Raw genomic sequence first — 19708 nt, forward strand, 5'->3', positions numbered from 1 at the left:
ATTATTTTTCCATTTTGTTATCTGCTGACAACTGTTTATCTAATGCGCTGTAAGATATATTTAATGGTTTTGTAAAGTAAAAATATTTTTTAAAGTAATTTTTTTTAAAGGCTCAAGTAAAGTTAGTAAAAATTATGTTTCTTTTGATTTATTTACTCCTCCTTTTATATAATAACAAATATTATCATAATGATTTTATTTTTTTATCTACAAGAGTGAAAACATTGAAAGTTGCACAGCGAGGTAACAATTATGCTGAGTTAACATTATGTCAATAACCCTGTAAAATGTGTCGATGATGTCAACTAAATGATTTCAATAAAAAGTGTCCCTAGCTGACACAATAACACATTTAATTAAAGCCATACAGTCGGCATAAACCCTTCACATTGCATACCGAATAAACCCTTGAAATTGCATACAATGAAATGCCAATGGTTTACGACAAGAAACCTATATCAACAATACAAGCAAAAATATTAACAGGGAACTATATACTATATAGCCTTTAGGAGATCTTATGCATCTAAAATTGATAAAGGAATATAAACAAACACGTATGTTAATGTGGGCGTGTGTGTGTGTGTGTATGTGTGAGAGAGTGTGATAATGCTATGTTTACTCTAGTCTGAACTCCACAATGTCAGTGTCAGGATTTGCCGTCATATTTCAAGGGATTATGCTCAACACACACAATCTTCCTTGTTTACAGCATAGCTACTCAAAAGCTAGGGTATGTACGTATGTTAGAAACTCGAATGACCTACAAAACGTCGTCAGCACAGCTACTCTTAACCTAGTTTGTGTTTCAATATTTTATTTCTATGTATTGAATGTATTATTTTAAAAAGCTGAAAATCCATTATATTAATACCAGTTTTGTTAGCATGGGCCTTCGGAAATTAATTAAAATAATGAAATTAAAATTTTACTATCCGCGGAAACCTTTCTAAAAATACGATGCAATAAATAACTGATAATGATGCATTATTTTTGAATAATCTAGTTCCAATGTTTGTTAATCATAAATTATATTAATTCATTGTCCACCTGAATTATTTATCATAAATTAATAAAAATTAGGATTATGAATATAATAACTATTGTTTTATGCAAGATTAACAAAGTACATAACATACTTAACAGTACATTATTTTCTGAACTAGCGGCTTTGCCCCAATTTTTAAGGTCACATGAATAAAGTGGGCTGAGACTGATGATAAATAGCTTAGATCCTGCCCTGTGCAAATTCTACGTTGCTTATTTTATTGGTTAGTTCAAGTTATGGATGTGATGTTTTGAATTAACAATGATGACACAACCATAACAGCTAAGATTACAAAACTAACAAATAATTTACTTTTGTGCGGTGTTCTTCTCATGTAGGTGTTGAAAATAAAAATATAATACAGGTATTTACAGATCTGATGATTAGTTAGGTGAAATCTTTCAAGAATGACACATTATACTTTTTGGTAAAGGTAAAGAATAGCTGCGCTAATTAATTTAACTTAAAATAACACCACTTAGATTGGTCCAATTATAGAGTACCTTTACCCTATAAATTGTTGAAAATCATTTTAATGCAAGGTCTTCAAGGTCAAAACCTTATAGCTGTGCTAAAACTTGTAATGCATAATATTACCAGGGATCGAACCCAACACCTCGAAGCCCATAATAACCAACACAGAAATACACGTACCTCAAGGATTTTATCAGAGCACAATACATCAACAAGAAATTTCAGACTCCTCATAGCCGTGATCATACCAAATTTTTTTTGAAATAAATTAGATTTTACCCCACCCTTAAAAACATTACCATCATAAAAAGCTTTATTTTAATCGTCAAATATCTTTGATAAGATTGCTTACTTTGGGAAGATGTTCTCACTTTATTTTCCTCTTTTTTAAATTCCACAGAACATTTGCTCAATAAGTTTTAATTTGTCCGTATATAAATAGCTACTTTGATACTTACTACTGTTGTCATCCTTGTTTTTGTACTTTTTATCTACTTCATAGAAGATTAATACTCAGGGATTGTGTAAAAGTAAATGAAAGAAAAAATTACCCACAGCAGTATTAAATCAATCTTATATAGCCTGAAAATATTTAGGTGAAATATTTTATTCTCCATTATCCTATCCCTTGCTAACATTATCCTGGATAAAATATGTTACAGTGACAGATGAGTTAAGTGAAGGTGAAGTGTTGGTTAGGCTGGTTTCTTCTTCAATTTGTAATTCTGATGTTCATACTCTTCAGGTAATAAGATCACAAGGATAATTAAATCAGGGATAAGGGATGGGAAACCTGACCGAAAATTAGGTCTCAGCCTCCTTTTTAAAGTGATGGGACAACTTTTCTTTTTTGCCTATAAAATCAACTCATTTCCTCCAGTTCCTCATTGGCTGTAGGCCAATATCCAATAGCCTGAAACTTGCTTTTAGCATTAACCAATTAATTAATAACCAACGCTTCCTCCAGTTCCTTATTGGCTAAATTAATTCAAGCAAATATAAATTTCTGCTATTAGAATGACATCAATGGAAATTTTCTGCTATCAGAATTACAACAATGTATATGATGTTCAATCACATCAACTTATTATTAAATCTACACATTAATAAATGTCCATATAGCAAAACATAAACAGAGAGATCGTTTTTTGAAGACTGAGTAGGATTCAACATTTTATACTTTAGAACAATGTGAAAAACTCATGTCTTTAGACAATTCAAAAGTTATATTTTATGTGGAATTGATAACCCACCTAAATGATTACAAATACAAAACTAGTTCAATATGTAAATAAAAGTGTACTGTGTTTTGTTAAAAAAAAATTTCATTAATTTTGGTAAAAATTATTGCACACTTAATTGAACTTTTCTGTTAATTTTTAACGTAAAATTATTTTCTTTTTAAATTCTTAATTTATATGTATGCTATGGAACAATTAGTTGATAGAATGTTACCCATGCACTTATTCAATTCTACTTAATTTATTTATTAAAGCTGAGGGGCTAAAGCGGTGTTTATTTCTATATACAAATTTTGGGGTGAAGTAGATCCCCCCTTAAAATGTTTGAAAATAAATCAGATTTAACCATTTCAAAAAAAACTTTTTTTTAAATGGGGGGGGGGGGGGTTGGCGAAGTAATGACCATCTTAACGGGATTCTACTTAAAGCCACTAACATATTGGTTCTTTGAAAAGTTTTTATTATATTTTATGCTAGGTGGAATCAACTACCTGAATTCTATTCTATACTTTTTTTCTTTGCATTCATATAATAGCTATTTCATCATTGTTCATAGTTTTCAAATCTAAATACTGCGTCATCCCGAAACTGGTTTTTTAGGCCTAGTTGGAAAATAGGCCTGGAATAATATTTTCCTACGTTTCCCATCCCTTATCCCTGAATTAAATCCATTGATAAAAACTATAGACAATAGTTTTATTATCCTAGATAGCCAATCAAACAAACAATCCGTCAATTTCTAGCATATGAAGATTTTTTTGCTTTAGTCACAATTTGACGTTATAATTTTCCACAGACAATGATTTATTATGAAAATTAAACTATTCTTAAAAGATTATCATATGAAAGAAATGAAAAATAACTGCTCTTTCATGCCAATATTTATACACTCTCTAAACAACTATGGTCCGAGTGTTCTTACGCTGTGTTCCTATTGGGCATCTAAAAGTATTGAATATCTAGACCTTCTACATTTATTAACTAGGCAACACATTTACCTATAATGTGCTGTATATAGTGGAACTGTATGACTGCATTGCCAACTGCTCTACTGACTAGGCACAAGCTATATATAACTACATACGAGGTGGGGACCCTGTTTCGACTTTCAATTGGGTCTTTGAATTTTAGCTAATAGCATCGGAAATATAAACACAGCCCGTTCGCTACAAGATTAAAAATCAATTTGATAGCAGGCGCCTTATACTTATACATACATTTATTGTAGGGTCGAAGAAAAGAGCCAACACCTTCGATACTTGGACATGAAGGATGTGGAATTGTTTCTTTATCCAGGTTAAAGTATGGGTTCCTCATGTGAGAAAGAGGAGGAGATGATTAATTCGAAAAACGTGTCAGCTGTCGTTGTGGGGCAACATACATTAAAATTTACGACCTCCCCAAAATATTATTTAATGTTTATTTCATTGTTAGTTATACCTTATACCTGTGAGGGGGTGACTAAGGGGTTTTTTCACTTCCAAACTCCGTGTGCATCTGAACCTAGCTTCAGAGAATCAGGACTACAAACTTACATAAAGTGCGTATCACCCCTAATATCTACATTTGAGCTAGAGGGATAGGGTTAAAACTCTGCGTAGGAAAATTGCTCCTGGAAAAAATTATTCATCACCCGAATTAAAATAAAAGCTGATGGGTTGATTTTACAAACTCCTTGATAATAGAAAAGACACTAGTTGTTAACATTGTTAACAAGTAACAAAGCAATTCTGTAATTCACTTTGCCTGTTCGTCTGAGAAAATTGGATTTTTTCAGCTGATTTTTTTTGTGTGTAGATTCCCTGTAGCAATCAGTATATAATTTACCTGGTTCGTCGGTCTGTTGGTGGTATGGATGTTGTCATTCTTGCTATTTAACTAAAACCCTAAGATTGGATGTTTATTTAGAAAGAATGGAGTTGAGCCAGGGACAAGGGTGACTTTTTCTATCATGGATTCATGTGGGAATTGCAGGTATACTATCGATAATACAGAGTAGAACGATGTCTGTTTGTCTATCTGCATAGATAAAGTTTACATTTCAGTAACTACTTGATCCATTCGTCTAACTAGGAGGGTGAGACACCCCCTCACAAAATAAATGTGTTTTAAAAAACTTGATGCTGTGAATCGAAAAGGGTGCTAGGGGCGAAGACGCCAATTTTCATATAAAGTACAGCATGCCTGTGTTAGTTTTCAGTATATCAAAACGCATCATAATAAAGACGTTGAATGTACATAGTACTACAAGTACCAATAACAATCGTATTTAAAGTGACAAGGTTTTATGTTTGTCCGTTAAGATCTCACTTACCACTAGAATGATTGGGTTTTCCATTTTAGGAAAGATTCACGTAGGTCATTGGCTGGTCTCATCTATTCATTTAAAAAAAATTTAAGTCTTGAAAATGCTTTAGGCTTTTTTTTATACATTTCTCTCACTCTCCCCTTTGAAATGCATAACCCCTAGATGACAGTGGCGCAGTCGCTGGTTAGAAGTAAAGTAGAGGAAAATAATTGGTTCAAATTTGATACTTTGTAAGGTTAGAACTTAAGGACAAAGGGTTGGTTGACCAGATAATTATAATAATAATGTCATTATTTTTGAAAATTATTTATATTTAGAAATTGTAGCACAGGATTAGAACAAAAGTGTGATCACTTGTATAAATATGGTCACTCAGGTAATATTTAAATAGGACATCTATATTCTTTTAGGTTTGGAGATCATTTGTTTATTCCCCGTTACCCTGTCCCTGTATTCTTTTTTAAGCAGCAATTTCTTGCTGCGTGTTCTCATATTTCTTGGATTAACAAGGATGACAACATCCATAAAAGCGAAGCTCTAAAACGGTAGGACAAACGGACATTAACACTTGTATAATGTCAGAACTGAATAATCAGAATGCGAATGTATAAGAGTCAAAGCAAAATTGTAAGTAAAATGTGTTGAAAAACTGCTTGATTCAGGATAATGTTTATGGACATACTTACATTTCTAGGACTTGATTATAGAGTTGCTTCGCTTATTACATTATATTTTGTTGTCCCAGGAATCAATATACCAAAAATTAGATCAATCGGATGATTAGATCACATAAAAATTTGTTGTTAAAAAAGTAAAAAAATCAACATGTTTAAAATGGACGTACGGACATTTTGGTGATGATTATAGAGTTGCTACGCTTTCTAAATCGTACCTAACTATTAAAGGAATCACCATGCAAAATTTGAAATCGATAGGACAATTCTAACATGCCTAAATTAACGAAAAAAGCTATCCGTTACGGACGTACGGACGGACGGACGTACGGACGGACCGACCCTAATTACAGAAAAGCTTCGCTTTTAAAAATGGGTGTGGGCCTAAGCCTTTATAGGACTTTGATGGACTAAATTAAGATTTATTTTTTGCCGCTAGCCTCTAGAGGCTTTGCCTTAAGAGGTATTTAAAAAAAATTAAGTACCTTTGGTGGTGCGACTACCAAATTTTTAATTACCTGCCTAAAAAAATTGGGAGGGATATTTTTTTTTTGGATGGGTTGGGGGTGTCCCATCCCCCAAGAAAATAACTTAAAACCCACAAAGGACCAGTAGATATATTCCCTAAAGAGTAGAATCCAATCGGTTGAGTGGTTACCGAGATCTTAAAAGACAGACAGACGGATGGACAGACATATCTACTTTGTATTATAGAAAAACATTACGGCATTTTGTGATATTTTGGATATTGATATCCTAATTTTTAATAAATGAAAATTAAAGGGATTAAAAGATTAAAACTATAAATTTATTAAAAGTTATAAATTGAAAATTAAAATGAATATTTTAGAATTTTCTGGAAGAAATTTATCTGGATGTTATTCCACACATATTCTTCTCAAACCTGGAACTTTGATAGGTAAACATAAAAAATTAAAAAGATAATGGAAAATTAAAAAAAAATTACATTTTAAAAAGTTTACTTTAGTGGTGAAACTATTCTATAATTAGAGATATTCGTCCGTGTGGCGGTCACGCTACATAGACCAATTCATATTTTTAACAAAAAGGTTTCGTGATTTTTACTTTCTATGAATATTTTTTAAGCACTGAATATCTGCTCTATAATTCAATTAACCATTGGCCGAATAGCATATTAATTTTGGATGTTGTAATCCTTAATTAATGAGATACTTCTTTTAGTTCCGTTACCAGAAAATCTTTCTAGTGAGTTGGCAGCGCCACTAAATTGTGCTTTGGCAACTATGGTTGCTGCAAGGTAATCTTTTAGTTGCTTAGCATCTTTATAAGTATCCGCTCACGTAAAGAAATTTTGTATACTGCTAATAGAGTAAATGGTACTAGAGTGCTCTTAGAGTCAAAGGTATTAGAGTATATTAATGTATCTAATAGTACCAACCCTTTTTTATCGATTGATTTTTAATATTCATTTTATGGTAGTGTCAATAAATTTTACAATTTCAATATTTTTGACCCATTTTTTATTATCTTATTTCCCATTATAGTGGAAAGCAAAAATTAAAATAAAAACCCTCTTTTTGTAGTAGCGTAGATGCTAGTATTTATATTATTTTGTGCAACTTATATTATTAGGAGAATAGCAAAGAAAATACTAGGCGAAAGAGTAAAGGGCTCAAATTGCATCATCTTTGGAGCAGGTAAAATCTTCACAAAAAATCAGCCTTCTTTCGAAAGTAGTAGCCTAAAAATTTTCAATTCTACGATTACGTTATAGACTGAAGGACAAAATGTTGTAGAAACATTGATATTTAGTCAACATGCAATTGCAATGGCTTTAGGAAGTGTATCAACTCTATAATCGTTATCAGAAAGTCCGTACGCCCATTTAAGACATGCTGGTTTTTTATTTTTTGACGACAACTTTTTTATGTTATAATTATCCTATTTATCTGATTTTTGTAATACTGATTCCTATTACCATAAGCTACTATGGTATAAGTGAAACATCTCTTTAATCAACTCCTAAAAATGTAAGTATGTCCTTAAACAGTACCCTGTATTTCAGAAGTTTTGTAACAAATTTTTATAAGAACCGGTTCTCATCCATACGAAAAAAATATGTCTAGCATCGTATTATATCCAGCTTTCTATGAATATAAAAATGTACAATCATATGATTAAAACTAGTTTTTTTAGCCCGTGCATTCGGCACCTCGGGGCTAAAAAAACCGGTTTTAATCTTATAATTTTACATTCTATATCCGCGGAAAGCTGTTTATAATACGATGCGAGAAATAACTATACTTACAATTTAGTTTAGACTTATGCCTTAATATTCGGCTAATTCAGTTCTGACACTCTACCTGTTTTAATTTTCGTTTGTCCTACCATTTTAGAGCTTCGCTTTTCTGGATGTTGTCATCCTTGTTAATTTTTAGGAATGTTGGGTATTTTTGGTTTTGTTTTGATGAATGAAGAAGGAATGAATGTGTTTATGACGGATGTATCTCAGGAAAATATTTAACTTCTAGGTAATATCCCTCCAAGTCTCGACTGGACCAGAAAAAACTGCCCCCTCCCCTTTATCCATTTATTTTAAAAATTCCCCACAGGTTTAGAGTACTCCGCACTGGCTAGCCATTCTCAAACGATTTCCTAAAATGTAAAGGAGAACTTATTCCTTACCTCCCTTAAATTCTAAATCATTATCTTTTTTTGGAGGGGGGGGGGGGGGTGGGTTATAAAAAGGTGTTTTTAGGAAAATATTTAACTTTATTTATATTTTGCCAAAATATTATTATTGTGTATTAGACAGCATAGATATATACAGTAATTTAATTAGATTTCAACTTGTACGGATTTTGGAGATTTTTGACAAAAAAAGACTGAGTGTTGAAAAATAAGAGATATACACAAGCGAAGGTCAGAAAATAAGACAGTCAGACAAAAGAACATAAACAAATATAGAGTGTAATACTTTATGATAAGAAGAAGAAAGATTTGCTAAAATGTATTTACCTAAAAATTTTAAGTACAAAATAGTTATATCCTATTATATAAAGTAAGCTTTTTTCGTCTGTAGCGAAGGATCTCGCTAACAGCTAAACCGATATGGAAGCTCCAGGGAAACTCCAAAGAAAAATGACCCCCCTCCCCAATTATTTTCTCTTTTTAAAACTTCCCTTTCCTACGTAAGTGTCCCTAGAGGCTTCTAGGGCGTAGCCTCTAGTATTTAATTTTTCAATATTTAATGAGTTTTGTTTCTTTTCTTTCAACGTACTTTTCAATATATCTCAATTTTTCAAACTTTTAGCTTTTTTCATTAATTTTACTCTTTTTCAATAGTTGAGTACAGTGGCGTGCACAGGGTTACCCAGGGAATATAAACCTCCTAAATAGTTAAGTAGAGTGGCGTGCACAGGGTTACCCAGGGAATATAAACCTCCTAAATAGTTGAGTACAGTGGCGTGCACAGGGTTACCCAGGGAGTATAAACCTCTTAAAGGCGAATAAGAAAATAAGGGCCTTCTAAGTTTAAATGTGTAAATGAATATTTTATGTTATCAATATAAAATTTTGTATAAAAATTACGCTTATTCATTGTTATCACTTGTAGGGTTGAGGAATTGAAATAATGTAAATCTTTACATGAAAAACATACTAAAAAATTGAGGTATTTAAAAAAAGATTAATATATTTCTATTAAATTAGATAAAGCAGATAGACTGCTTTATGATATTTATTATATTCGTGTCATTTCCCCATCCCCATCCTAGTTGACTGTTGTATTTACCTAGGCTAAAAGTTTTATGATAAATGTTGCAACTGCAGCCCCCAAAAACAATTTTCCTATAAATAAATCTTTTTATTGCACACTGGATGTAATAAATAGGGATTTAACATATTTAAACCGTAGAATTTCATTACTACCCACATAGATATAAAGGGGAAGAGTCACTTTCATGGCAACGCCCCTTAAGTGGCGATTCGTCGTATTTTTAAAATGACTTTTAATAGGTTATTTAGATTAGGCTAGGTTATATTGGGCTAGGTGATTGCCCCGCAGGGTAGGCAATTGGCCCCGCAGGGTTAGAGCCTCCCGCAGGGGTTAGAAATAGGAGAAATTTGCTGTGAAAATGAACCCAGTAAAAGTGTCTGACTATGACGTCAGAAAAAATTAACAAATAACCAATGAGAGACTGCTATATATTTTACCATTGGTCAATTACAGTGAATACTGGCTTCTCATTGGTTAATTGTTATTTTTTTCTGACGTCATAGTTCGACACTTTTACGAGGTTCTGTGAAAATAGAAAGAATCGCTCCTGAAAGGGCGTTGCCACAAAAGGGACTATACCCGCGAGTCCGCCTCAAATTTATACCTGTTTGGATTCTTCGACGATTTTTTTTTGAAGATAGATTGCTATAAATGGGTCAGCTTTAGATTTCCAGCTGATTTTTAAAATTGATGTGGGGCTGCCGAGCCCCCTTTTTTTTAAACAACATAAAATGAGATATAAAACCTATAGATAATACCTAAATATGTAAATCAAATAAAACAAAATATCAAACGTAAAATGCTATTTAAATGTTTAATCCTTATATAAATTATAGCCATTATCCAGCCCCATTTACAAATTCATTTCTCCTTCATTCATCCTTTTTTACACGACTATCAATATGTACTTTTTAGACTATCCTTTCACATTTATACATTTATTAATTTAAAATATGCGATTCTTTACCTTTAACATTATCCTTTTTTTTACCCTGGTGGTAAAATTTACATGGGTGGGATGTAATTATCCCCCTTTAATTTTTTTGGATCTACTGCAGTTCATGGTAATATATTGCTGGTAACGAATGCTTCCTGGTTCCTGGCAATATTACAAGATTCCTGGATCCAGCAGCACGCATATTCCCCTAAATCCTAGGTTCCTGTTAGCTGGCAATCTGCAAATTTTCCAGGTTACCAGCAATGAGAGAAGATTACTGGCTTACAGGAGTTTTTACCCCATACCCCTTATCACATTTTCTTAGGGTGTAAACAGCAATGATTATTAAGGGACAGTTGCTTCAATTATTTTATTAATAAAGGTGGGGGAAGGATATAGGAGAGTTGGATCTTTACCTATAAAGAAGTTGTATCAACTTTTTTTTTTATAGCTAGCCGGTTCTTTTAGTAAGTAGTAGATGTAAAATTTTTCATAGAATTCAGATATGCAATCGGTTTTTTTGTAGACCTCTTATTTTTTAAGTAATTTAAGTTTTTTAAAAAAATAATTAAGTCGGTTTTAAGGTACTAAAACGCAACAAAATAAAAGAAGAAAATGGCCAGTAAGAACAAAAATAGTAAGATCTTTAATTTGACACCTTACTTTTAAAATTCTGTTGAGTAATTATTGAAAAAATCTATTTTTTTAACCTCGGTATAACAAAAACTTTAGACCTAAATATTTTCTCAAACAGACATAAAAAACATGGGTTCATATATACCTTCAGAATCAGAAAAATATTACGAATCCATTGTAAGCAAAATTGAAAAAAATTAAAAAATTAAAAAATTAAAGAAATGGCCAATTATTTTTTTTGTTCAGACAACACTATTGTCTTCCCTTTTTTACCCCCTCTTTACCCCCTCTTTACCCCCTTCCCATTTTTATACTCAATTGAGATAGCCTGATATCTAGTTGCCGAATGTGTACGCAGTTTCCTGAGTGTTTCCTCATCCTAGCTCAATATTTACTACTAGCTAAAAAAGCTTCAAACTTCAAAAAAAAAAAAAAAAATTTAAAAAATTCAAATTTATAATGTATATTGTATAAATCGTTTACACATTCAAATTTTGATTTTTTTAAGGGAAGTTTGAAGATTTGTAGCTAGTAGTAAATATTGAGCGAGGATGAGGAAACACCCAGGAAACTGCGTACACTTTCGGCAACTAGATATCAGGCTATCTCAATTGAAGAATTAAGACGTTGCCTGTACAATATAATATGATATTTTCATATAATTCCTTTTATTGTAGTTTATATACTATATTGTAAACTTTTTTTTTCAATTTTGCTTACAATGGATTCGTAATATTTTTCTGATTCTGAAGGTATATATGAACCCATATTTTTTTATTTGTGAAATAATAAAATTAAGTTCAAAGTTTTTATTCTCGTGGGTTAAAAAAAAATCGATTTTTTCAATAATTACCTGACAGAATTGAAAAAGTAAGGTGTCAAATTAAAGATCTTACTATTTTTGTTCATAATGACCATTTTCTTTCTTTTTTTGTTGCATTTTAGTACCTTAAAATCGACTTAATTTTTTTTTTTTAAAACTTAGATTACTTAAAAAATAAGAGGTCTACAAAAAAACCGATTGCATATCTGAATTCTATGAAAAATTTTACATCTACTACTTACTAAAAGAACCGGCTAGCTATAAAAAAAATAGTTGATACACCTTCTTTAACTGTTTCTATCTTCATATCCAATTTCGCGCCAAAATTTGGGCGCGTCTTTTTATTTTTGTAATATATTGAAAAATGGGGGAGATAAATTCTTAATTTTCATCGTTTAATTAAATTATTCTTTTTCTAAGTGAGGCTCTAAAATCAAACAGTAAAACCAACGAACTGGAACACCTATAGAATGCCAAAACTTAATACTAGCCCCTATAACCTAAACTAACCTAATTATAAAAAAAGTGCCGCGTCCAGGGAGGGGGGATTAAAATTGAAAAAAAATTCTATGAGGATAACGCCAACAATTCTAGCCTAAATCAACAAAAAGAGTGGCGTAACTGTGACGTACAGACCATAAAACCATGTAAGTAATTAGATTATGGCAGGAGATTTTTATTTCAAATTATTTTATTCCCTTCCTTTTTTAGACTTTCAAATTTAAATCAATAAAACTTTACAAAAATATGATTAAATTCGCGCCAAAATTTCATAGCGCAAGTTTTTAAATTCAGTTAACGCCATCCCCTCCTCTTTTAAGGCTGTATAAACTTTACGGGAAAGTTTAACACTTTCGCGCCAAAATTTGAATGGCATTTTTATTTCGTCTTATTAAATACGGGGTTTTAATTGGTGGGTATTCGAGTTAAGATAACGTAACCTCTTGACAAAAAAGCTAATTGGTTACCCATTTTTAAATTTAAATCTCTGATACTTTTGGCGGGTATTTTAAATTCAAATCATCTTCCCTCCTTTTTATGCTTTGTAAACTCAAGCAAGCAAGGTTGACAATACAGCAATTTTGTTTGTTTCTCAATTAAGATCTCACCGATTTGATTGAGTTCTTCATTTTAGAGAAGCTTCACAAGGTCCCATGATGGTTTTAGGCTATTTTCTGCCCCCTTTCTATCAATTTAAAACGGAGCTTCATGATGCTAGGGGCGCCACTGCTATAATCTACAATATAAATTAGCAAAGGATTTTAATTTAAAGTAAAATATTTAGGAAAAGTAAGTTACAATTACATAATGAGTTCCATACTCATTTATAAATAACAGGGTGTCTGCTTTTGTGTGTGTTTGACAGTCTTTGTACACAGTCTTGCTAACCAATAAACCTTTAAATTATAATAATATTTTTTTCTACTGGCGGTTTATATTAGGAAGATTGTGGATGATACCCTCAAATCAACCAAAATAGTTAAAAACCTTCCCAGGACCTATTAACCTTAAAGTTTTTCCTGACTACTTTTATATTGTACTATTTACACCTACGTAAATGTTGTATTATTAACTGTTGATAAAAATCAGAAATATGAAATTTTTATGATATTTGTCTCAGTCCCCTCCCCTCTCTAATTCATTATTTACATTTGATCAGTTTAAGGTTTTTAATATACTGTGAATTGTTGCATAGCGTAGCAATATTTATAGCTCTTCCTAACTCCCTCAATTAATACAGAGAAACACCACTACCCTCCCACCCCCCACCACATCAGACAAACATGCCAAAACAGCCATTTTTGAGTTGTGTGAATCTTATCAACCTCTAATTGTGGGGTAAGTGTAATAAAAGGGAAATGGGAATTAAAAAGGGAAATATTGCTTTTTAACAGGAATATTTCAAACATGGCAGTGGCCAGGAATATGCATAAATTGCTGGCAACCAGGAAAGTTAAACATTGGTAGCTCCAGAAATATTTCTTGTTATGCTAGATCCAGGAATCTTCTAACATTGCCAGGAAACAGGAAGCATTCGTTACCAGCAATATTTTACCATTAACTGCAGTAGATCCATTTTTTTTTGGGGGGGGGGGATAGGGTTGGTTGGTTGGAAAAATTACATTTTGTGTGTGGAATGACAAAAAATAATCAAGTTTGATATTGAAAGAAATCTAGGAGAGACTGAATGTAGCTAAAGAGTTTGGATGTACACCTCTGTCAGGGATAAGCAACATTTATCTTTAATATTTGTACAATTTGGATGATTTGGCAGATAGTTTTAACAGTCAACTTAAAAGAGATATGTTAGCGGAGGGCTGCAAAGTGTCATGTGTGACGTAATAAAAATACGTCTAAATTTATCTCTTTTTTAGGGGTTTCCTTTCCCACTTCTCATCTTTTCCCTCCCTTTTAGACGTATTTTTATGACACATGACACTTTCCAGCACTTTATGTAAGGGATGTATGACATCATATCACCAATTTGGTTGCTTATATGTCAGGTTCTGAACTGGGGAATCAAAAGTATGATTTAGTTTTAGAGGTATTTATGTAAAATTACAGAAAAAGGATTAATCTTAAATGAATTTTTGTATAATCTTATAAATTTGTTTACATCTCAAATGACAATAAAAAATTACTAATTCTGTAGAATAAAATTAATAGTTGAAAAGTTTGGACACTACCAGTTGTACTTGTAACTTTAGGAACTAGTGTAATTTTTGGTCCAAATATCCACACCATCCATATATTTTTCTCTGTTTATGAGTAATTTGAAATAAAGATTGATTGCACAACTATTCAATTTAGTTAAGATGTAAATTTTGTGTAGGTTTGTGGAGTTGGAAAAGTCGTAGAAGCAGCTCTACCTCATCTCAATGTAGGTAATATATATGTAGTGACTAGAAATAATTCTAGGCTAGCTGCGCTCCCTCTAAATGTAAATTTCTTGTTAAACCTGTATACTATAATTCGCACTCATTTGACCTTACTTGCGTCTCAACACTACATACATTTTATATTGGTATTTTATAGTTTTATAGACAATTTTCATAAAACTCAACAACACTTGTGGTTTCAATAAGATTTAGAATCAGTTAATTCACATTCCAACCCAACAACTTTCTTTTGTCAATCATTTATCAGTAAAAAAGCAACCCTTGAAATTAGGATAGAAATTTCTGGCATTTATTTAGGATAAACATCTGAAAATCGTGGTGAAGGTTCCAAAAAACTTTAATTCTGTCAGAACTAAAAAACAAATCAAAAATCTTATTTAACAAATGGATGCCTAATATTTGAATTTTCAATTGTTTATGTTTTTATTTTAGGTGGAAGTATTATCTTATTAGGAAGTGTAACTCCAAATACTGAATTTACAATTACAGCAGAAGCTCTTGTCAGAAAATGTGCCACAATTTCTGGTCTTCATAATTACACTAAAATAGGTAAATAATGATCTTCAGAGAAGATTTTGGATTCATGATATAATAAAGTGTTTGTTTCAGCTTCACAGAATTAGTATTAGTTTATTAGGAACCTTTTTAACAATAGTTTAGATATGATGTCAGCCATGGCCTCTTTTATTTTGTGCCTTACAGTCAACATAAATATATTTAAAAAAATGTATTTCAAAATTTGAAAGTCATATTTGTCAGGTTTTAGAAACTGCTGAATATGAATTTAAGTATGACTGTTAGATTATGAATTTATTAAAGTAAAAGAATGGAGGGGGCATGAGCTATATGCAACTCTGTCTACAGGTTGGGGACCCTGTCCTGATATTTTGTATTGAACTTTGAAATCAGCAAATAGCGTCAGAAATATAAACATACTGAGTCCCTACTTAAAAAAAAAGCAAATTGGTAACAAATGGAAATGAACTCCACATCTTGGGGCAGGTAGTTGACCAGATTATACTTCTATACTTATACAATTAAAATGAATATATATCAGATGTAGGTCACCTTACAATTAAATAATTACTTTATCTTTCTAAATTAAACATTTAACCCCTTCATAGTAGTGCTTATCTCTTTAGGAAATTAATTTAATATTCTGTCTCTTTTCCCCTTTCTACATGTTTAATTTCCTATGTAAACAATTAGGACCCATTTTTATGAAGTTTCCATGAAATTAATTTCTGGTATTGCTCCAAATCAGATTAATTTCTGCTGGATTAAAACACGTTTGGAGCCATACTGAATAATCATGTTTTGTACAATACAGTATTAAAAGAAAATTGATTAATTTTGTTTTAATAATAATTGTTACTTTTGTGAGAGAAGTAGATTTAATTTTTAAATAAACTGCGAACCAAAAAAATAGGCAAATCTGAATTTGTAGAATGGCAGCTTTAATATTAATTTAGGATGATTTTACTGTAAATATAAAATGTAGATGCATCTTTTGGTTACAAGTTTCCACCGTTAATTTTTCATTAATCAGCACCATGGAAGCACAAGATCTCAAAAACAGCATTTTGGTTAAAAACTGGTGAACCAAAAAGATATGCAAATCCAAAACAAATCAATGGAAAAAAACGATTTTTTTGCACTTTTCTTCTGTTTTAAAGATTGATTCTGATAAATTAACAATTTTTAAAGGGATTTATGCATTAATTATTATGAAATGTAGTATAAGGTAGAAATTAATGATTTTTTAAAATAAGAAATATTAGAAAAAAAAGAAATTTGACCCCTATCACTTTAAAGGACAGCTGCTGACCTCCAGTCCTATGGATGAAGCTAAATACATGTTAAAGAGAAAAATTACTCCCAAAAGTATACAAAAATGATTTTTAATGTGTTAAAAAAATCCATTTTAAAATCTTGATTTTGATGATGATGGACTTTAAGATGCTCCTAAGGGTAGTGATGGTGAGCCAAATGTTATCAAAATGCATGACCATGATGACAACTTATATATTGAACTATGGTCCAATTTTTGTAGTCATAGCAGCCTCCAGCCAAGCAGTATTAAAAAAGAAAAAAATTGCAATTTTAATTACTCCAATTCATAAGGTTAATACTGTTATTTTTAGAAGATGTTTATATTTCTTGTCGTGAGGCTCTATGGAGATTGCTATGGCTACAAAAAATGGTACATAGGTTGATAGACAAGTTGTTGTAATGGGCATGTACTTAGATAACATTTAGCTCATCATCACCACCAACAGGAGCATCTGAAAGGTCATCATCCTCAAAATCAAGATTTTAAAATGGATTTTTTTAACACATTAAAAATCATTTTTGTATACTTTTGGGAGTAATTTTTATCTTTAACATGTATTAGGCTACATCCATAAGACTGGAGGCCAGCAGCTGACCTCTAAAGTGATAGGGGTCGAATTTCTTTTTTTCTAATATTTCTTATTTTAAAAATCAATAATTTCTACCTAATACTATATTTCATAATAATTAATGCATAAATCCCTTAAAAAATTGATTATTTATCAGAATCAATCTTTAAAACAGATGAAAAGTGCAAAAAATCCCTTTTTCATTGATTTGTTTTGGATTTGCATATCTTTTTGGTTCACCAGTTTTTAACCAAAATGCTGTTTTTGAGATCTTGTGCTTCATTGGTGCTGATTAATAAAAAATTAACGGTGGAAACTTGTAACCAAAAGCTGCATCTACATTTTATATTTACAGTAGAATCATCCTAAATGAATATTAAAGCTTCTATTCTGCAAATTCAGATTTGCCTATTTTTTTGGTTCGCAGTTTATATTACTCAATTATTTCTGTATGCTTTTTAAGATAATAAGTCTAGATTGTCTAAAATAATTTGGATGGGTTACTATTCTCAAACAGGATACATTTATATAGTGTACATATATGTGTTTGAAAGAAACAAAATCATATTTCAATATTTGTTCAGATTCTAAAGGTACTTCATATTTTCTAATTCAACTACTTTACCTTACCCAAAAACATTATAGGCTTGCTTTATAATTTTCATTCAGTGCTTTCCCTGAAATCTTTGTTGTATTGATTTTTAAAACAACATTGCTTTATACCTAAACTCTGCTGGGCTACTCTTCACCAATATAACCTAACCTATCAAACGTTTTCAATGAAAATTTTCAATTAAATCAAAGAATGGCTTCCAGGGGACTACCAAAAAACTGACAAACTAAGTAAATTATACATTGTATAGGGAATATTTATAAATATTTTAAGCTATCTATATCTTGAATAGCAGTTGAGAAAATCACTTTTCCTCAATAATAGACTTTTTGAAATATAGAGAAGTTTCCCTAGGTTAGTTAAGGGGTAGACCTGCAGAATTAGGGCCCCCACAAAAGTTAGGTAAATTCTAAAAATATTTTCCCACCTTACTAACAATTTATGGCATGTCTTTAAAATTCTAATGTACAATATACAAAGTGTGTACAAATCTTGGAATATAAATTTGTGTTTCTGAACTAAACTAAGCAAACAGCCCGGGATTCTTGATGAAAATGACTAGATTATATTCTCATCAAGGACAAAGAAGGACTATAAGCTTTCAAGCTTAAGCGTACTTCCCAATATTTTGTTTAAAAGGCATTTTACAAAAATGTTCCAGATTTTAAAGTTATTTTTTTTTCATCCAAGATTTTTTATAAGTAAGTCTGTCTGTATGCGAACATTAAATTTCTCTTTCTCTTTTTCACTTTCAGTTCTCATCTCTTTTTACCTCTTACTCCCTCTCTCTCTTACTCTTTCTATATCTATATCTTTATTTACTTCTTTCTCCCAATTTTTCGCTTTCTTTCTTTTATTTGCTTTGCTTTTTTTCATTATCTTTCTCTATAAATTCCTCAATGTATACTTTAGAATAAATCTAAAAGCTTTGCTTTTATTATACTTACCAATTCTTGTTTTTTTTTGACATTTGCTTATATTTTCTTTTTTTAGATCTTGAAGATGCAGTCCAATTCCTAAATGAGCATCAATCCAAATATAAGTTTGCAAATTTAATGAGCCAACCCATACCGTTGACACAATTCTACTCAGCCCTGTCTCTGGCTCTTGATCAAACATATCTCAGGAACTTTATCAATGCTCCATTTAGAAGCAGCTCAAAGTTCTTAATAAAATGTGACGTCATCCAATACAAAAGGTCAATGATAGGCCAGTATACATTTTACCATTGGTCAATTACAATGTATATTGGCATATCAATGGTCATTTGTATTATATGACTTCATTTTTATTAGGCACTATAATATGCCTCCTCAATTTAAATTATTATATGTACATACGGAAAGTGAATTTATAATTCTGTCCTCAAATGGATGATTGATACCGTTCCTAATCCCCATCCAATTGGTGAGCAGTCTAATAGGCATGTAAGATTTTGAAAAAATTCCAATATGGATTTAAAACCCGTTAATATCCAGTGGATTAAAACTGGTTCTGCAAAATTAACACCAGCTTTCCTTTCCTTCGTCCCCCTCGGGGTTAACAAACTGGTTTTTATTTTGATATTTGCGGTAACGTGTCTATAATACAATGCGATAAATAACTATTCTTCAATTCTTTAAAAGACAAATTAACTTTAAATTAACTCCCTCCCCTTACACTACTCATCCTCGATTGTTACACTTTTATAGATCTTATACCTGTTTAAGTTACTGTAACATGAGCATTGATAAGTATTTTTCAAACAGAGTTATCCTTGATAACACAAAGTGAATGTTCGAAACAAGAAAGTTTAAAATAAATTTGTGATTTTAGTTTCCTCTAATATTTTTTAATAGTTAAATAAATTGTAAATACATTCCTTAATTAAACTTGTTCCTAATGTATGATAA

The 19708-nt window shown here is 31.2% G+C and overlaps 1 protein-coding gene across 1 annotated transcript; it reads left to right on the top strand.

Moving 5' to 3' along the window:
* Positions 1-406: 406 nt before the first annotated feature.
* LOC145318052 (D-altritol 5-dehydrogenase-like) lies at positions 407-19708 on the top strand. The gene is made up of 16 exons (XM_080159371.1): positions 407-672; positions 1647-1706; positions 2183-2267; positions 3992-4059; positions 4672-4737; positions 5389-5447; positions 6596-6664; positions 6949-7024; positions 7360-7424; positions 8166-8237; positions 14078-14119; positions 14400-14446; positions 14735-14786; positions 15234-15350; positions 18810-18939; positions 19562-19708. Exons 1-16 carry the CDS (start codon positions 641-643, stop codon positions 19587-19589), a joined length of 1068 nt encoding a protein of 355 aa, XP_080015497.1. The 5' UTR covers positions 407-640; the 3' UTR covers positions 19590-19708.

This window comes from Acartia tonsa, chromosome 1 (genome assembly GCF_053477335.1).
Source record: "Acartia tonsa isolate MP-2025a chromosome 1, ASM5347733v1, whole genome shotgun sequence".
Classification (NCBI taxonomy): domain Eukaryota; kingdom Metazoa; phylum Arthropoda; class Copepoda; order Calanoida; family Acartiidae; genus Acartia; species Acartia tonsa.